The sequence below is a fragment of the Lolium perenne genome, chromosome 3 (genome assembly GCF_019359855.2).
Source record: "Lolium perenne isolate Kyuss_39 chromosome 3, Kyuss_2.0, whole genome shotgun sequence".
In the NCBI taxonomy this organism is placed as follows: Eukaryota; Viridiplantae; Streptophyta; class Magnoliopsida; order Poales; family Poaceae; genus Lolium; species Lolium perenne.
This window is the reverse complement of record NC_067246.2, coordinates 110541355-110561394: the sequence shown is the minus strand read 5'-3', so window position 1 is coordinate 110561394 and position 20040 is coordinate 110541355. Positions and strand designations below refer to the sequence as shown.

Here is a 20040-nt window from a genome sequence, read left to right as displayed (position 1 = left end):
TTGGGGCAGGTGGTCTCTTTTGGCAAAATTTCGGGATCTTCATCTACACGTAAGTTACCCTAATCAGGGGTGGAGCTAGGCCTGGTGCTACCGGTGTCGTAGCACCGGCCTGAACCTCAACGTGTATGTGCTAAATTGCAGTGCTAGAAATATGAAAAATTGAGGTGACTAGCACCAGTAAGCTAGCACTAGCACCGGACTTGTAGTGTCTCTGGCTCCGCCCCAGAACCTAATCGTGTTCGGTTAATGCTCATTAGGTGCACTATGAGGCGATCAACAAATGCTTATGTCTATCGTAATGGTGCATTAAACTCTAACAATATACTAGGCATAAATTTAACTGAGCAAGCAACACTGAAAGAAACAATTGGGTAATCATGTGCAACTAATTAGTATCTGGAGACAAGATATCCTGTTTTAGCACACCTTCCACGACAACCAGAATGCACTAAGTTAAGCACGAAGACAAATAAGCAATTAAGTTAAACAGCACTAGCCAATTGTGGTGTGGATGTGCACCACTAGCTACTTATAAAATCAATGAAGATTTCTGGAAGGAAGCCATGCAAAACATATACTGCCGCTTCTCAATTGGATAGCCACCTCCTCTAATTGTTGGTGAGTTATTGGGAACCCCATTGCTATGCTGAAAGTTCCCTTTTGGGCTTCCTTGAACCTTAGACTCATTGACATTTGGACAAGCATAACAAGATATGAACTGAAATCTTGTTAATTATTAAGGGCTAAGATCCTCCTTTATGTAAATGTGCCACTATGGCTAGAAATAACAATGCACATATGTTAGAACAGGATCGAGCTACTATATGGATAGCTAGCTAGCTGCACCGAAAAGGGTAATTGGTTTGTGCAATTATAGGGTTGTAAAGTGGCTCGGCTACCTCTCTTTTCTTAAAAACAAAGTTAGTAAACTAAAGGGAGCTACTCCTTGATCAATGCTCTCTTTTTTTCCTGAAAGAAGATGACATGTTACTCCCTCGATCCATAATACTTGTCGCTGAATCAGATGTATCTAAACATATATATATTTTAGTGCGGTGTTCACACGTTTTAGCGACACATATTATGGGTTGGAGGGAAAAAAAATTCTCAAAGAAGATCAATGGTTCTTGGCAATATGCATGCACGGATCTCCTTGCCATCTTATTTTTTGTTTCTTCCTATTGCTTGGTAATAATTGCAGCTATTGCTTGACATCTACCGGCTAAGCCTCAAGTAAGATTATGATCTCTTTTGATGTAGGTTCTGAAAATGTAGGAATGGAGAAAAACGCCGGCTCAAAATACCATGCTATGTTGCACTACGGCAAAACAGGGCTTTGCCGTGCAGCCCAAACGCACGGCAAAGGGACAAATCGGTCGGCAAAGCCTTTGCCGTGCGGCCGTGCACGGCAAAGACTGCTCGGCAAAGATCCGCCCGGCAAAGGGGTCTTTGCCGTGTGTCGCGCGAAAGTCGCACGGCAAAGGCTTTGCCGAGCGACGCAGCGTTGCCGTGAGCTGTGGCCTCGTTGCCGTGCGGATTCCTTTGCCGTGCGTTTGGCCTCTTTGCCGTGCGAGTTTCTTTGCCGTGCGCTTCCTCTCCAACTCGCACGGCAAAGATTTGGCTTTGCCGTGTGCTTCTCTTCCACCATGCACGGCAAAGGTAGGTACAGCAACGTCAGGTGGGCAGCGTGGGCAGCCTTTGCCGTGTGCATGTGCACGGCAAAGAGTGCCTTTGCCGTGTGCTGTGGCCTTTGCCGTGTGCATGTGCACGGCAAAGATTGTGCAAATTTTGCCAGAATTTTCCTGCTTCCCCATTAATCCCTGCATATGCAATTCACAAATACAAATAACAGTCCAGATACACATATAGCACAATATATAGAGTATTGCATCATCAACAACATAGTTCATATCCAACAAAGTCCATACAATAGTTCCAAGTCGCATAATTAGTTCATACAAGCAACATCAACATCAAAGTCTCCAACATAGAATGTTCCAAGTCGCACAACAAGTTCATACACAAGCAACATCAACCTTGGCCTCTTCCTTGTCCTTCTCCACTTCCTTGTCCATCTCCACTTCCTTGTCCTTCTCCACCTCCTACAAGTTCATAGATATCTATGCATAAGTGGCATGGAATGGCTAAAATTGACATGTAAGAACTAGGATTGACATGGAAGAAGTAGAATTGATATGGAATGGCTAAAATTGACATGGAAGAAGTAGAATTGACATGGAATGGCTAAAATTGACATGGAAGAACTCGAATTGACATGGAATGGCTAAAATTGACATGGAAGAACTAGAATTGACATGGAATGGCTAAAATTGAACATAATCGCTAGAATTTGGATGAAATGGCTAAAATTCAACATAATGGCTAAGGATGACATGGAATGGCTAAAATTAACATGGAATAGGTAAAATTGAACATACTGGCTAAAATTGACATGGTTGAATGGCTAAAATTCACAAGTGACATGGTATGGAAGAATTAGAAGTGTAGGAGAACTCACCTAGAAACTGCTGCAGGCTCCGGATGATGCCCGTATTGTTGACGGTCAAGCCAGGTGTCAGCGGGCTCTGACTTGGCGCTTGCTGGAGGAGCGCCATCACAGCCGGATCAGGCGCGGGGATCTGCAATATCCAAAGTTCGGTTAGACAACAAACAAGATTGAGACGGAGATTTTAAGTTAACCACTTACAAAATGTGGGAACATAGGAGGACACGACGTGCTAGGACCACTACTCCCCGGTGGTGAAGTCAGCACGGTCTGGTTCATGAACATCTGCTGGAACATCTGCTGCTGTTGTTGCATCTGCTGCAACATCTGCTGCTGCATCTGCATGTTCTCCCTAAGCTGCTGCTGCATCTGCATCTGCTCCTCTTGGTGCCTCCGTTCCCTTTCTTCCATCTCCGCCTACGTTGTGTTGCCGCGATGTCAGTAACATTGCAATGGAAAACATGTAATGAAGCGTAGAGGATCGACGAAGAACTTACCCGTAACTTCTCGATAGCTAGGTCCGAAGCCCGTGGGCGGGTCTCTACCCGAGGCTGCTCGCTCGTACGCCCACGACGGATCCGGCGTAGAGATGGAATGGTACTTGGGTCGACTAACCCGTCGGCAATCCATAGGCGGCCACCCTTCTTGCCTTGTCCCGCAAGCACCGCAACCTCAACGTCAAACTCTTCGGTGGTTGGGTCGGCGTCTTCGCCGTGCTTGTCCTTGAACTTCGAGCGGTACGCGCCACACCGGCCTCCGCTAGGTCGTTGACCCACAAGGACCCCGTTTCAGGATGCGGCTCCTTCCTGGTCTTCGACTTTTGGAAAAAGCCAAACAAGTTTGGTGCCACGCCTGTCTTCACTTCCTGCAAAAGAGTACATGCAATTAAGTGAAGAGGGAGACACTTGCGGGGCTAGCAATAACATAAAACGAAAGAATGAAGAAACCACTTGCTCACCTCATCCTGCAAGGTAAGGGCCAAGTTCTTGCTGCCCAGGACATGTGATCCACCTCCCATCTCTCGAACGCTTCGCTTGCCCTCCTCGTGCTTCCGGGCGTACTCGCGGGATGTCCACCATATGACCATCGCAAGAAAGCACGCCCTGTCTTCCCCGACGTACTGAGGAGGGTGCTACATACACAAGATAGACCCATTATTAGAACATAAACTACATGAAAATGTGGAAATAAATAACACATCGATGCTAATACCTGCAGGTACTGCCATGGTGCCATGAGCGTATCCCGACAATCAGCCTTACTCATCCAAACTTTGCGCTCGGCGTGCCAGTCGCGGACGCACTGGACACGTGCCTCGTAGTGCATGCCAGTCACCCTCACCCTGCACAACTCGTGTAAGATAACGTCGCACGCAATTTCCTTGCCCTCAGCCCTCTTGAAGTATTTCTGCAACCATGCACATAGGTAAAATAAGATGAATTAGAGCAACTATTGGTAGCCAAGAAGTGTTTGAATGCTAAGAAGCCAAAAGTCACGTACCCAGAAGTGGCGGACAACCCGCTCTTGCATGTTTCCGTACTTGCCGCTAGGATCTTCCGCGTAGCTGTAGTGCTTCCAAGTCCAAGCCACGTCGCGGCCACCAGTAGGGAGATTGACAATCCCAGGGAAATGCTTCCTAATTATGCCTCCAAGGATGTTCGGGTACTCACGTGTCGGCTTCCTCCTCGGGTCGCCATACTTGAACATGCTGCACAACGAAATGCTAAAATCAGTATGTATGTGATAAAAATATGTATAATGATAAAAATTTCAATAATGGAATGCCAAAATCAGCATGTACCTCTTTCCAGCGGGCACGAGAACAACATCGCGGAAGGCCCAAGTTTTTAGCTTGGGGAGTTTCGTAATCCCGCGCCTATACGGCTTCTTGTCCCGTGGTTCCAGCCTCTCCTCGGCTGCAACGTACACCTCCTCCACCGGCGGAGACCAAACTAGGGTCGGGTCTAGCTCCTGCGGCATACCCCCCAGCCCCTCATCCTCCTCGAGGTCCTCCCCACCGTCCTCCCCACCGTCCTCCCCACCGTCCTCCCCACTGTCCTCCCCACCGTCCTCCCCACCGTCCTCCCCACCGGCCTCCTCGTCCTGCCCACCGTGCTCCTCACCGTCCTCCTCGTCCTCCCCACCCCACTGCTCCTCGTCATCATCCTCGGCTGGGGGAGGACTAGGAGAAGGGGTACGAAGTCGCCGTGGCTGGGCATTCTTCCTCCGTGGTGGAGGGCTAGGAGGAGCGCTAGGAGGACGTGTCTGCGACGACGAACCACTCGAAAGTCCCACAAGCTCAGCCACGGCCTTGATCTTCTTTTTGAAACCTCCCTTTCTTTTTCTTGGCGGCATGTTTCAATCACCTGCAAACACAATGAAAAGAGTGGTTTATTAGTATGCAATGTAAACAGATGAATATTAGTGAAATCAACAATAAATAGCACATAGTTCAGTACATAGATCATAGTTTATTACAAATAGCACATAGTTCAGTACATAGGATAGCCTCACAATTACAACTACATAGATCATAGTTTATTACAAATAACACATAGTTCAGTACATATATAGGATAGCCTCACAATTACAACTACATAGATCAGTAGCCTATGTCGACATCCGTATTTGGACCACATGTTTCATCATCATCAGGCTCAGCGAACCAATAATCATCGATGAAACCTGGAGGTGGTCCATTTGGATCTAGGTCAATGCCTGCTTTGAACGCCTCGAGCAAACTAAGGTCTTCTACGGCACACACATCCTCAGCTTCATATTCTTCATTGTCTTCCTCCATAACCGCATCTTCTTCTTGCTCATCGTCTACGACCATGTTATCAACAACGGCCGACAAGTCGATAGTGAAATGACCGGGGAGCCCTTCTTCTTGATAAAAATCAACAGTCCTTGTTGAGGGGTCTACGCGGCGGTAATCGTCCTTGTTTGGCGGGGGTGGCCTAATGCGTGAAGGAACCGTCATCACAACATCCCATCCATGTAGACGTTTGGTCGGGTTTCGGCACGCGTACGGGAGATAGAATACTTGGAAGGCTTGGGTGGCCAAAATGTACACGTCCTCTCCCTTATAAACAGAGCTTCTTTCAACTTCGACCAATCCAATTTCAGGATCCCGTCTCACGCGGCGTGGGTCGAACCAATGGCATTTGAATACGACGGGATTTAGCCCTTTGTCAAACCCGTAATTCAGCTCGTATATACCCTCGACTCTTCCATAGTAATGGAGTCCATCATCACCTTGACATACCACCCCGCTATTTATTGTCTTCTTGTTTGGACGGCTTGTTGTGTATTGATGGGTCTGGAAGCGATACCCGTTCACGTCATAAGAATTGAACGAGTCGACGGAATGGTTGAAGCCCCTAGCAATTTTTCATAGCAAGGGATTCATGTCTTTGTCAGTTCTTGCCTACAAGATTAGGACGACAAGTTTAGAACAAGAAATGTCGGCCGAAATGTCGACAGTGTACAAACAAATTTGGATAGGATAGTACCAAACCATAGAACCAGCTACTGAAACCGTGACCGCCGCCCTTATCGAAAATATCCTTGGATTCTTCTGAGGTAGGATCCCTGTGGGTATACCTCCAATATTTAGTCGTGAATTGTCTACAAGAGTGAACGGAGGAAGAGTTAGCCACGAACATACGATGAATGTTTGCGAATAACTAAATGGTTAGCACTTACTTGATGTACGGCTTCACTTCCACCATGGTGTTCAAGACATATGAGTGGATCAACTCCCGCTCATGTAAATTCGTTGTGTACGGCTTCGAGCCACTTGACTTGCCGCCAAGCCCTATGAAGATGCTAAGCTTGGGTACATCTTCATTGTTGGCGGCATTGTAACGGAGGACCGGGTTGTGCTTTGTGGGAATGTTGGGATCATAGTGCTTAGTGGTGAAGTTTGCCACCTCCACGTTCAGGACTGCCTCAGCTATGGATGCTTCGATCTTGCATTTATTGCCAGTCATCTGACGAAGCTTTTGTGTTTCTCTCTCGGGACCAAACTGCCAACGGCCCCAATTCGGCCCCCCCTTTAAGCATTCCTTCGCGAGGTGGAGGATCATATGTTGCATCGGATTAAAGAACGCTGGAGGAAAGATCTTCTCTAGATCGCAAAGCAACATGGGTGCCTGTTCATCCAGCTTCTCAATCACTTTAGTGTCTAACTCCCTAGCACAAATCTGGCGGAAGAAATAACTCAACCTCGCTAGCACTCGCCAAGTCTTCTCAGGGACATAGCCTCGAATCATCACCGGCATTATCCGCTCAATCCATACGTGGTAGTCATGACTCTTCAGTCCTTGTACTCGCAACGTTTCAATGTTAAGACCCCTCATCCAGTTGGCTGCGAACCCATCAGGGAAAAACAAGGAGTCCTTCATCCATTGGAAGACCTCCCTTTTTGGGCCTTTGTGAGGCAGAACGGAGCGTGTGGCTTAGTCCAAGTTTTTTGGCACCATGAGGTGGCTTCATGTTCAACTCTGGCCTATCGCACAACTTTTCTTGGTCAATTCGAGCCTTTATGTTATCCTTCGTCTTCTCAGTGTCCACTATGGTGCTCCAAATGGCTTCACTGATATTCTTCTCGGTGTGCATTACATCAATGTTATGCGGGAGCTCCGAAACTCAAAGTAAGGAAGCTTCCAGAAGCACGGCTTGTGGGTCCATTGGTGTGTCTCCCCATATCCCAAGAAACCATTCCCATCAGGGTTAGGCTGGAGAGCGTCTAACTCGGCCTTGGTTTCCTGTCCGGTCTTCGGAATTGGCTTCGGTGCATGGACAACGCGGCCTTTTTTGAAGCTCTTTACATCACTCCTGTATTCATGATTCTGCTCAAGGAACTGCCGAGCTTCATCAAAGCAGGAATACTTGCCACCCTTGTTTAGCCAGAAGAAAGTCACGGCTTGCATGCACTCCGGACAAGGCCACTTCCCATGTGTACACCACCCGCAGAACAAAGCACGTGCTGGCAAGTCATGCAGAGACGTGTGGTACCAGACATACATATCGAAGTGTTCCTTCTTTGCCGCGTCATAAGTTCGGATCCCGCGATCTTCCCAGCCAAGAAGCAAGTCATCAATCAGTGGTTCCAGATACACGTTCATGTTCTTACCCGGGTATTTCGGTCCTGGGATTATCATCGACACAAACATGTACTCTGATCTCGTGCGGACGCCAGGGGTAGGTTCAGGGGAATAACAAACACTGGCCAACAATGGTATACCGCAGCCGACATACCATATGGATTGAACCCATCGGTTGATATCGCAATTGCTACGCTCCTCGGGTCACCGGATTTCAGGGGATATTTCTTGACAAAATTCTTCCATGCAGTACCATCCGACAGATGTATCATCTTGCCACTGTCTGATCTGATCCCTTCTACAGCCCACCTCATCTGGCAGGCGGTATCCTCGGTCATGAAGAGCCGCTGGATCCTCGGTAGGACTGGAAGATAGCGGAGGATATTCTTGGCAACCGTGGTCTGCCTCTTCTGACCATCACCATTGGTGTCAACCTCAAAGTACCTAGAGCTATTGCAATGGATGCAATAGTTTGTGTTAGCATGCTCCTCTCTGAATAGCATGCATCCCTTTGGACAAGCGTGTATCTGCTGAGATGACATCTTGAGGTCACTGAGCAATTTTTTCGAATAGTAGAAGTTTTGCGGCAAGAGGTGCCCTTTCGGCAGAATGCTGCCAACGAGGACCAGAAGTTCATCGAACCCATCTCTGCACAGATTCCTGTGGCACTTAAAGGCCAAAAGGCGAGCGATGGCATCTAGTTGGGTGACATCTGTATTTACGTGTAGGGGTTTCTGCGAAGCAAACAAAGCCTCGTAATACTTCTTTGTGTTTTCCTCCGGCTCCTCACTTGTCTCCGCATCCCTAGATGTCTCCGCCTCTACATGAGGGCTTTCAGGCACATTACCATTAGCCAAGTTCTCTAGGCACCTATCAAACCCAGTATCATATTCTCTCGTAGGCTGAATCTGCCGCACCTCCTTCCTAGCACGTTTCTTCGCCTTTTCTCCATGAAAAGTCCAAATCTTGTAGGACGGTTTGAACCCAGACTTGATCAGGTGAAGACTCATAGTTTCCTTGTCCTGTGTTTTTTGGTTAGCGCACTTACTACAAGGGCAAAAAACTGTCCTGGGTCTGCTAGGGATGTCAAACGCGCTGTCCACGAACTGCTTGGTCTTTTCTCCCCATTCCTCAGTATATTTCCACGGACCGATTCTGCCATCGTACATCCAGTCACGGTTATCCATCCTCTAACCAGCACCAAAACAGACGAACTTAGAATTTATATCAAACATGATCCGCATTTTAATTTTTCCTTTTTTACGCATGCATCAACCTGAATCTCTACTAGGTGGGCTCCTAGCAGCCGCCGGATCCGTAGATTGAGTACGTTCTCCCTGCTCTACCCTGATCCGAGACAGAATTTCGGCAGCACCTCCCCGCTGCTCTCCCGATACACGTCTCGCCAAAAAGCCGAGAGGGGTGTGCATCCGGAGAACAACGGGGAGGCACTGCCGAAATCCTGACTCGGATCGGGGTAGAGCAGGGAGAACGTACCCAACTACGCATCCGCCGACTGTCCCGATAAATGCCGTAAGAGTTACGGTTCATAATATGCGAGACCACTAATGCATATTTATCCGCGTAACCCTTACGGTCGGGAAGAGACGCCTAGGTATCGCGACATACTTGGTGATCTAGACCAAAAAAAAAACCTAGGTACAAGAGAGGCGAACGGATTCTCACCCTCGAAGCGTGATCGATAGCCGGCGAAGAAGACCAACGACCCTCCGGCAAAATCCCCTCCAGGAAAACGGTCTCTCTGAGCAACGCTCCTCAAGCACCCTGACAACGCTGGCCCCTGTGTCCACCTCGAAACATCATCTGCATATCGAGAAAACTAATTAGTGATAAAGACCATTTGTTTGCTCTAAATCCGACTATTAGTGATAAAGACCATATCGAGAAAACATCATCTGCCACACGCAGCTCCCCTTCTTCTTCAACCTCTCTCTACTCTCTCACAAGAACACACCCAGGCTAACACACACACACACATGTATCAAGGAAGAACACAGAAGCTTTGCCGCGAGACTCCCAACCACAAGTGCTACATTTTCCACTCTTTCTCATATACTTAACCAAACTAATTACAGTGCTTAAATACTTAACCAAACTGATTACATTTTCCACTCTTTCTCATATACTTAACCAGCTAACTAACACTGATCTAATACATGCATGAACTAAAATCAGACACTAACTAACAAGATTAGTTCCAACATACTATAAGTAATATGCAAAAAAAATAAGTTCCACATACCGGCTCTGGCCGCCGGCGGGTGAGCAGCAGCGGCAGGTGCGGGTGAGGGGCCGGCAGCTGCGGGTGAGCGGCAGCGGTAGGGGAGCAGCAGCGGCCACGGCGGGGGAGCGGCAGCGGCGGGGGAGGGCCGGGTGAGGGAGCAGCAGCGGCCGCGGCCGGGGAGCGGCAGCGGCGGCGGAGCGACAGCGGCGGGGAGGGCAGCGGCGGGGAGAAGCAGCTGCCCGCCTGCCGCGGCGGGGAAGCGGCGGCAGCGGGGAGGGCCGAGGCGAGGAGCGGCGCGCAGCGGCGTGGAAGCGGCGCGCGGCGGGGAGGGCCGGGCGAGAGAGCGGCGGCAGCGGCGGGGAGGTCGAGGCGGCGGCGTGCGGCGGGGAGGTCGATGCGGTGGCGTGCGGCGGGCGGGCGTGGGCGGCGCGTCCCTGGCGGCGGCGGCGAGCTGGGAAAAGGAGGCCAGGGCGCGTGCGTGTGTGTGTGGAGGAGGGAGTCGCGGTCCGCGCTGCAGATACCTTATCCACGGCCTTTGCCGTGCAAGGCTTCTTTGCCGTGCGGCAAAGCGGCTTTGCCGTGCGGACGTGGACGTTGCCGTGCGCTTTTGCCCGGCAAAGCTCTTTGCCGTGTGCCTTTGCACGGCAGAGGTCTTTGCCGTGCGATTGTGCACGGCAAAGTTTTTTTTTTTTCATTCAACAATGATTTTTTTTGTTTAGGGTGTATATATGCATCCTGGTGTAGAAACATCGTGTCCAAATACTTTTTACTACAAAATTTTATGTATTTGCGATATCATTTGTGATAAGGTGAACATGCTGAATTGTATTTGGGATATCATTTGTGATAAGGTGAACATCCGAGGCACGCACACCGCCGTTATCGGGGGGGGGGGGAGGGGGGGAATGACCGCCGGGGCACCGGAATGCCACCAAAAGTTGCAAGTGGACCTAGGATATGTGTGAAAGTGTGTTGGAAGGTGTGATTCACCAAATGGTACAAGGCATAGCTCCCATGTGTGACATTCCTCTCTTTCGGGCGATAACACTTGGAAGATTCCTCGACTTGTAGGCTGAAGTGTCCCGCTGCGGGTATACCGGTGGCTATAGTGTGCCAAAGTGTGCCAAACCTAGCTTTCCATGTGTATATGTCCTAAACAAAACTAAACCTATCAAAAAGTATGTTGATGGAACCTCGCGCGGTGAAATCTAGGGGGGTAGACCCCCCGAGGCACGCAGACCGCCGTTATCGGGGGGGAACGACCGCCGGGGCACCGGAATGCCACCAAAAGTTGCAAGTGGACCTAGGATATGTGTGAAAGTGTGTTGGAAGGTTTGATTCACCAAATGGTGCAAGGCATAGCTCCCATGTGTGAGATTCCTCTCTTTCGGGCGATAACACTTGGAAGATTCCTCGACTTGTAGGCTGAAGTGTCCCGCTGCGGGTATACCGGTGGCTATAGTGTGCCAAAGTGTGCCAAACCTAGCTTTCCATGTGTATATGTCCTAAACAAAACTAAACCTATCAAAAAGTATGTTGGTGGAAGCTCGCGCGGAGAAATCTAGGGGGGTAGACCCCCCGAGGCACGCAGACCGCCGTTATCGGGGGGGAACGACCGCCGGGGCACCGGAATGCCACCAAAAGTTGCAAGTGGACCTAGGATATGTGTGAAAGTGTGTTGGAAGGTTTGATTCACCAAATGGTGCAAGGCATAGCTCCCATGTGTGAGATTCCTCTCTTTCGGGCGATAACACTTGGAAGATTCCTCGACTTGTAGGCTGAAGTGTCCCGCTGCGGGTATACCGGTGGCTATAGTGTGCCAAAGTGTGCCAAACCTAGCTTTCCATGTGTATATGTCCTAAACAAAACTAAACCTATCAAAAAGTATGTTGGTGGAAGCTCGCGCGGAGAAATCTAGGGGGGTAGACCCCCCGAGGCACGCAGACCGCCGTTATCGGGGGGGAACGACCGCCGGGGCACCGGGATGCCACCAAAAGTTGCAAGTGGACCTAGGATATGTGTGAAAGTGTGTTGGAAGGTGTGATTCACCAAATGGTGCAAGGCATAGCTCCCATGTGTGACATTCCTCTCTTTCGGGCGATAACACTTGGAAGATTCCTCGACTTGTAGGCTGAAGTGTCCCGCTGCGGGTATACCGGTGGCTATAGTGTGCCAAAGTGTGCCAAACCTAGCTTTCCATGTGTATATGTCCTAAACAAAACTAAACCTATCAAAAAGTATGTTGGTGGAACCTCGCGCGGTGAAATCTAGGGGGGTAGACCCCCCGAGGCACGCAGACCGCCGTTATCGGGGGGGAACGACCGCCGGGGCACCGGAATGCCACCAAAAGTTGCAAGTGGACCTAGGATATGTGTGAAAGTGTGTTGGAAGGTGTGATTCACCAAATGGTGCAAGGCATAGCTCCCATGTGTGACATTCCTCTCTTTCGGGCGATAACACTTGGAAGATTCCTCGACTTGTAGGCTGAAGTGTCCCGCTGCGGGTATACCCGTGGCTATAGTGTGCCAAAGTGTGCCAAACCTAGCTTTCCATGTGTATATGTCCTAAACAAAACTAAACCTATCAAAAAGTATGTTGGTGGAACCTCGCGCGGTGAAATCTAGGGGGGTAGACCCCCCGAGGCACGCAGACCGCCGTTATCGGGGGGGGAACGACCGCCGGGGCACCGGAATGCCACCAAAAGTTGCAAGTGGACCTAGGATATGTGTGAAAGTGTGTTGGAAGGTTTGATTCACCAAATGGTGCAAGGCATAGCTCCCATGTGTGAGATTCCTCTCTTTCGGGCGATAACACTTGGAAGATTCCTCGACTTGTAGGTGAAGTGTCCCATGCGGGTATACCGGTGGCTATAGTGTGCCAAAGTGTGCCAAACCTAGCTTTCCATGTGTATATGTCCTAAACAAAACTAAACCTATCAAAAAGTATGTTGGTGGAACCTCGCGCGGTGAAATCTTGGGGTTTAGCCCCCCGAGGCACGCAGACCGCCGTTATCGGGGGGGGAACGACCGCCGGGGCACCGGAATGCCACCAAAAGTTGCAAGTGGACCTAGGATATGTGTGAAAGTGTGTTGGAAGGTGTGATTCACCAAATGGTGCAAGGCATAGCTCCCATGTGTGACATTCCTCTCTTTCGGGCGATAACACTTGGAAGATTCCTCGACTTGTAGGCTGAAGTGTCCCGCTGCGGGTATACCCGTGGCTATAGTGTGCCAAAGTGTGCCAAACCTAGCTTTCCATGTGTATATGTCCTAAACAAAACTAAACCTATCAAAAAGTATGTTGGTGGAACCTCGCGCGGTGAAATCTAGGGGGGTAGACCCCCCGAGGCACGCAGACCGCCGTTATCGGGGGGGGAACGACCGCCGGGGCACCGGAATGCCACCAAAAGTTGCAAGTGGACCTAGGATATGTGTGAAAGTGTGTTGGAAGGTTTGATTCACCAAATGGTGCAAGGCATAGCTCCCATGTGTGAGATTCCTCTCTTTCGGGCGATAACACTTGGAAGATTCCTCGACTTGTAGGCTGAAGTGTCCCGCTGCGGGTATACCGGTGGCTATAGTGTGCCAAAGTGTGCCAAACCTAGCTTTCCATGTGTATATGTCCTAAACAAAACTAAACCTATCAAAAAGTATGTTGGTGGAAGCTCGCGCGGAGAAATCTAGGGGGGTAGACCCCCCGAGGCACGCAGACCGCCGTTATCGGGGGGGAACGACCGCCGGGGCACCGGAATGCCACCAAAAGTTGCAAGTGGACCTAGGATATGTGTGAAAGTGTGTTGGAAGGTTTGATTCACCAAATGGTGCAAGGCATAGCTCCCATGTGTGAGATTCCTCTCTTTCGGGCGATAACACTTGGAAGATTCCTCGACTTGTAGGCTGAAGTGTCCCGCTGCGGGTATACCGGTGGCTATAGTGTGCCAAAGTGTGCCAAACCTAGCTTTCCATGTGTATATGTCCTAAACAAAACTAAACCTATCAAAAAGTATGTTGGTGGAAGCTCGCGCGGAGAAATCTAGGGGGGTAGACCCCCCGAGGCACGCAGACCGCCGTTATCGGGGGGGGAACGACCGCGGGCACCGGGATGCCACCAAAAGTTGCAAGTGGACCTAGGATATGTGTGAAAGTGTGTTGGAAGGTGTGATTCACCAAATGGTGCAAGGCATAGCTCCCATGTGTGACATTCCTCTCTTTCGGGCGATAACACTTGGAAGATTCCTCGACTTGTAGGCTGAAGTGTCCCGCTGCGGGTATACCGGTGGCTATAGTGTGCCAAAGTGTGCCAAACCTAGCTTTCCATGTGTATATGTCCTAAACAAAACTAAACCTATCAAAAAGTATGTTGGTGGAACCTCGCGCGGTGAAATCTAGGGGGGTAGACCCCCCGAGGCACGCAGACCGCCGTTATCGGGGGGGAACGACCGCCGGGGCACCGGAATGCCACCAAAAGTTGCAAGTGGACCTAGGATATGTGTGAAAGTGTGTTGGAAGGTGTGATTCACCAAATGGTGCAAGGCATAGCTCCCATGTGTGACATTCCTCTCTTTCGGGCGATAACATTTGGAAGATTCCTCGACTTGTAGGCTGAAGTGTCCCGCTGCGGGTATACCGGTGGCTATAGTGTGCCAAAGTGTGCCAAACCTAGCTTTCCATGTGTATATGTCCTAAACAAAACTAAACCTATCAAAAAGTATGTTGGTGGAACCTCGCGCGGTGAAATCTAGGGGGGTAGACCCCCCGAGGCACGAGCCTTTATCGGGGGGGAACGACCGCCGGGGCACCGGAATGCCACCAAAAGTTGCAAGTGGACCTAGGATATGTGTGAAAGTGTGTTGGAAGGTGTGATTCACCAAATGGTGCAAGGCATAGCTCCCATGTGTGACATTCCTCTCTTTCGGGCGATAACACTTGGAAGATTCCTCGACTTGTAGGCTGAAGTGTCCCTGCGGGTATACCGGTGGCTATAGTGTGCCAAAGTGTGCCAAACCTAGCTTTCCATGTGTATATGTCCTAAACAAAACTAAACCTATCAAAAAGTATGTTGGTGGAACCTCGCGCGGTGAAATCTAGGGGGGTAGACCCCCCGAGGCACGCAGACCGCCGTTATCGGGGGGGAACGACCGCCGGGGCACCGGAATGCCACCAAAAGTTGCAAGTGGACCTAGGATATGTGTGAAAGTGTGTTGGAAGGTGTGATTCACCAAATGGTGCAAGGCATAGCTCCCATGTGTGACATTCCTCTCTTTCTGCGATAACACTTGGAAGATTCCTCGACTTGTAGGTCAAGTGTCCCGCTGCGGGTATACCGGTGGCTATAGTGTGCCAAAGTGTGCCAAACCTAGCTTTCCATGTGTATATGTCCTAAACAAAACTAAACCTATCAAAAAGTATGTTGGTGGAACCTCGCGCGGTGAAATCTAGGGGGGTAGACCCCCCGAGGCACGCAGACCGCCGTTATCGGGGGGGAACGACCGCCGGGGCACCGGAATGCCACCAAAAGTTGCAAGTGGACCTAGGATATGTGTGAAAGTGTGTTGGAAGGTGTGATTCACCAAATGGTGCAAGGCATAGCTCCCATGTGTGAGATTCCTCTCTTTCGGGCGATAACACTTGGAAGATTCCTCGACTTGTAGGCTGAAGTGTCCCACTGCGGGTATACCGGTGGCTATAGTGTGCCAAAGTGTGCCAAACCTAGCTTTCCATGTGTATATGTCCTAAACAAAACTATACCTATCAAAAAGTATGTTTGTGAAACCTCGCGCGGTGAAATCTAGGGGGGTAGACCCCCCGAGGCACGTAGACCGCCGTTATCGGGGGGGAACGACCGCCGGAGCACCGGAATGGCACCAAAACTTTCATGTGGACCTAGAATATGTTTGGAAGTGTTGTGTAAGGTGTAAAGCTGCAAGAAATTGCACCAAATATGTGGGGGCGATAACACTTAGCAGACACCGAACCCCCGTTAATTTGCTCAGAAACCCTGATATGTTGGGGGGAGGGGTCGATGAAGATGTAGATTACTTGTTTTATCGGTATACAGATTGTATTAAGTAACACTAACAAATAGTCTACAAAAAGTAAAAACTAATTTTACAACAAATATAAGTATTAATATAAATATGAATACTACAAAAGAAGGGAAAGAAATGAAACTGTACTCTGTGCCGTGCAAAAACGCACGGCAAAGGGTTGGCCTGCACGGCAAAGCCGTCGTTGCCGTGCATGCATCTTTGCCGTGCGCCTTCGTGGCCTCTTTGCCGTGGGTGGTTACTTTGCCGTGCGCCATCTGGGTGCTTTGCCGTGCGGGGATGCTTTGCCGAGCGCCGTGCTGGCTCTTTGCCGTGCGCTGTTTGTTTGCCGTGCGTCGCCCCGGAGCCACACGGCAAAGAATTCATTGCCGTGCGCGAGGCGCACGGCAAAGAACTTTCGCACGGCAAAGGGCGATGGAAGCACACGGCAAAGACCCGTGCACGGCACTGAGCTTTTTTCCTGTAGTGTTGAATAGTATGGTATTGAAATGATGTTTGACCGTGCAAAGAAAAACATAGGATTATTTTCAAGATGTTGGTCTAGATGTGGATTTTCTATGAAATCTAGTGGAAATGATTGAATCGTAAAAAGTAAGACATCATATGGTTTGGAATTCGACCAACCAAACTACTCGCCTAAGAAAACTCTCCAAAATATTTTGAATCAAAGAAGCCCTAGGCTCCACTAATGAATTATTAATATATAGTAGTACTAATTATTAATGTAGGAATTGAGTATAGCATTTAGCAGGGTGAAATTTCATTAAAGTGTGACTCACAGCTGACTGAAGGGCAACACTGGTCATGATATGCCGAGTACAAGAAATGACAGCTGACTAACTGACTGAAACTGATCGGAATAATGCCATCTGCTTCTTCGTGAAGTTGCATGCATGCCAGGTTCATGGCTTCGGATGAACACTACTCATATCTCCATGGCATAATGCATGATTAGCATGGCTTAAGTTTAAATCCACCCATGTATGGATGATGAGCAGAGTGCTTGTTGCATGCCAACGCCCAAGAAATCCCTAGTTTCCTCCCTCCCGACGGCGTCCTTGAGGCCGGCATGGCGTGCCGCCGAGAAAAGGTCGTACGGCATGCTCCCGGTGGCCGCCGTGAGCTCGCTCATTGCGCCGGAGACGTTGGCATTGTGCTGGCTCGCGCCGAAAAAGAACTTGTTGCGCTCCTCGTCCCGCGCGGCTGACTTGGGCGCCGGCTCAAAGGCCCCCATGACCGGCATCGTGGCGTTGTTGGACGATGTCACGGAGCCGATCTGCGCCGCCCTTTGCAGCAGCGCCGTCGCGGACATGTCGGCAGGCGGCGCGGCAGGCTTGGCGTGCTGCTGGCCGCTGAACACGGACGGCGCGCTATCCGCCTCTCTGGAAGAGTTGGTCGTCAGCTCGCTGGCGTTTGACGACGAGAGCTTGCCGCTTCCGCCGCTGTTCCCGTACATCCAGCTCAGCTGCGCCATGTCAAACTGCTGCGGCGCGCCGGCGGAGGTCGGCGCGAAGAGATCCGCGTACATCTGCGGCGGCATTGGTGCGCCCGCACCACCGGACGCCAGTAGGCCACCAATGTGTTGCATGCCCATGGAGGACGGCAGCGTATTTTCGCCGCCCCACAGAGAGAGCCCTCCGTGCCGGGCCGCGGCGCCTTCGCACAGCATGTCCCCGACGGCGCCCGCCGCGTGGCCCATCATGTGTCCTCCCGCAGGCTTCATCAGGTGCGAGGCGGCCGGCGGCGGGAGCATCATGCTGTGCGGCCTGACGGCCATCCCGGCCGGCGCCGAGCCGGCGAACAGGTATCCCTGCCCGGCCGCCGCCGCGCCCGAGTTAGCGGCGGTGATCCTCGCCGTCTCCTCGGCGAGCGCGTCGCAGAAGGCGCGGTGCGTGATGAAGCTGTCCCGCCTGGAGAAGAGCGTGCCGCAGTCGCATCGGTACTCCCTGGTGCCGCAGGTCTTGGAGTGCGCCTTCCAGTCGGACTGCACGGCGTAGCGCTTGGCGCACTTGTCGCACTTCCACTTCTTCTCGCCGTGCTTGCGGCAGAAGTGCTTCTTGATCCCGGTGAGGTCCCCCAGCGCGCGTGCCGGGTTGTTGTGGACGCAGGTCTTCTCCGGGCACACGTACACGCGCTTCCGGGGCTCCTTGCCGCTCCGCTGCTTGAGCTTCCATGGCAGGTTGTGGCCGCGGCGGTGCAGCTGCAGGTTCTGGTCGCGCTGGAAACCCTTGCCGCAGATCTCGCACACGAACCGGTTCGTCGCCATCAGCGTCCGCGGCGACAGCGCGATCACCTCCGCCTCAGGGTCTGCAGGATACGATCGATCATCGATTAGAATTCGCTAGGAAATAATGGCGAAGAACAACAACATGCATGCAGCTGATGGAAGAGGATTAATTCGCTAGGTAAACGAACTTGCCTGGTGTGCCGGGGAGGCTGCGCTTCTTCTTGGCGGGAGGAGGGGGAGGGTGTTCATGGTCATGCGACGACGGTTGCTGCTGGTTGGTGAGGGGAGCGAAAGGGTTGGACATGGCTTCACTCGCCATTATTGTTTCTTGGTGTCTTGCTAGCTCGATCTTGGTGAGATTGTTGTTGTGATGTACTACTACTGCTTGTGCTTAACTAGTCTTGATTTGGAGACAAAAGGGCAACTTTTGTTCTTAGGTCGGTGTGGGGCATTACTCAAGCAATGTAATGTAGCTAGTGGAAGCAACAATACCAGCAGCTGGACTAATATAGGAGAGCTGCCGGAACTAGTTAGTGAGACACAATCACACAAACAAGAGAGAGAAAGAGGACAGAGCTTAATTAAAATATTTGAAGTGGTAAAAAGGTGAAAGTTGAAAGTTGAAAGGAGTGTGTGTTTGTGTGGCAGTGTGGGTGTACATACATACATGCAATGCATGATGACACCTATGATGAGGAGAAAGATATGGAAAAGGGTAATCATCAAAGGGCGGTAAAAAGCTGCGGCTTGGTGCCTTTGCATTTGGCATGATTAGCCCATAATGTGCTGCTCTTCCCTTTGCAAAAGAACCGTGCTGCCTCTCCGCTCCGGTCTACTCTGACCTGGACCCGCATGCATGCACACACACCTTGTTTTTCCTCCTTGGAGATGAAGATAGTCGTCGTGGTAGTGCTGTGCTCCAAAAGGGCTTTTTGTTCCTTTTTCTGCAAGAGAAAAGGGCTTTTTGTACACCCCTCGTAGCAATCTTGAGCTTACTGTTCGAGACTTCGATCCCGATTAATTTGGCGCAAAACATGCGATATAGACGAGAGGTTGAAGCTTCATTGTTCAAGAGATTAGGTGGAAAATGTTTTTATTATATTTACATATATGTAGCATGTTTGATCATATCCTTTGCAGATTGCTTTGCACCTGCACAAATCTAACAGGTTATTTTGCAGGTGTACATCTCCAACATGCTACACATCTACAAATATTTAATGCGCGATGCACAAATGTGACTCTGACATTGTAAATTGTAATCAAGCATATATGATATGAGTAAAAATAATAATCTTCCACATATTAATTATTTAACTATTTAAAATTGAGAAAATGAATCATTCAAAGAGGTACATAATTAAGGATTCAAATCAGTTACACAAGAAATTCTTGTGGATTCACTCTAAGATGTTACAACTCTTACAACAAAAAAAACCCGTGTGATTCAATGTCCTTAAAAATCCTACTAAATTCCTATGAATCAAAGAACTAATCTTTGCAAAAAAAAAAATTGGTTTCCTATGATGCAACATAATAACATCTATTAAGACTTTTATTTTAAAATAATATTTGCATAATTTACCATGCCATGCCATGTTTCTCCTATGTTTTTTCATATTCCTACTTTTTTCGTGATGCAAAGAGGCCCTTAGAGAGCAAATGAGCCACTATGGTGATGGTTGAAAAATGTTTAGAATACCTCCTCTCCTCTTCGATCAAATGGCAATGACCACTCTAACCACAGATTTATCCTAGTCATTGATGCTACACAAGCCTTTTGCATGTCATATCCCTTTCAATTCTTTTATTTGTCCTCACTCTGAAACTCAAATACGAGCTTTCTCTGAAATAATATGCCAATTTACATTGAAATGCACCGTACATGGTAAGAGAACTAATGTC

At 49.8% G+C, this 20040-nt stretch overlaps 2 protein-coding genes across 2 annotated transcripts; both read right to left on the bottom strand.

The window, feature by feature from the left end:
• Positions 1–1823: 1823 nt before the first annotated feature.
• Positions 1824–3079, bottom strand: LOC127338343 (uncharacterized). The gene is made up of 4 exons (XM_051364500.2): positions 3004–3079; positions 2708–2923; positions 2519–2639; positions 1824–2102 (listed from the first exon to the last, which is right to left on the bottom strand). The coding sequence occupies exons 2-4, from the start codon at positions 2915–2917 to the stop codon at positions 2032–2034; spliced, it is 402 nt and encodes a 133-aa protein (XP_051220460.1). The 5' UTR covers positions 2918–2923; positions 3004–3079; the 3' UTR covers positions 1824–2031.
• A 13559-nt stretch (positions 3080–16638) lies between these two features.
• Positions 16639–18598, bottom strand: LOC127342160 (zinc finger protein MAGPIE). The gene is made up of 2 exons (XM_051368105.2): positions 18328–18598; positions 16639–18215 (listed from the first exon to the last, which is right to left on the bottom strand). The coding sequence occupies exons 1-2, from the start codon at positions 18452–18454 to the stop codon at positions 16876–16878; spliced, it is 1467 nt and encodes a 488-aa protein (XP_051224065.2). The 5' UTR covers positions 18455–18598; the 3' UTR covers positions 16639–16875.
• Between the last annotated feature and the right edge of the window lie 1442 nt (positions 18599–20040).

Coding starts and splice junctions, on each gene's coding strand:
- LOC127342160 (XM_051368105.2), bottom strand. CDS start 18,454: ATGGCGAGTGAAGCCATGTCCAACCCTTTCGCTCCCCTCACCAACCAG. Junction 18,216..18,327: donor CAGCCTCCCCGGCACACCAG/GCAAGTTCGTTT, acceptor CGTATCCTGCAG/ACCCTGAGGCGGAGGTGATC.
- LOC127338343 (XM_051364500.2), bottom strand. CDS start 2,917: ATGGAAGAAAGGGAACGGAGGCACCAAGAGGAGCAGATGCAGATGCAG. Junction 2,640..2,707: donor CTCCTATGTTCCCACATTTT/GTAAGTGGTTAA, acceptor TGGATATTGCAG/ATCCCCGCGCCTGATCCGGC. Junction 2,103..2,518: donor GAGCCTGCAGCAGTTTCTAG/GTGAGTTCTCCT, acceptor ATGAACTTGTAG/GAGGTGGAGAAGGACAAGGA.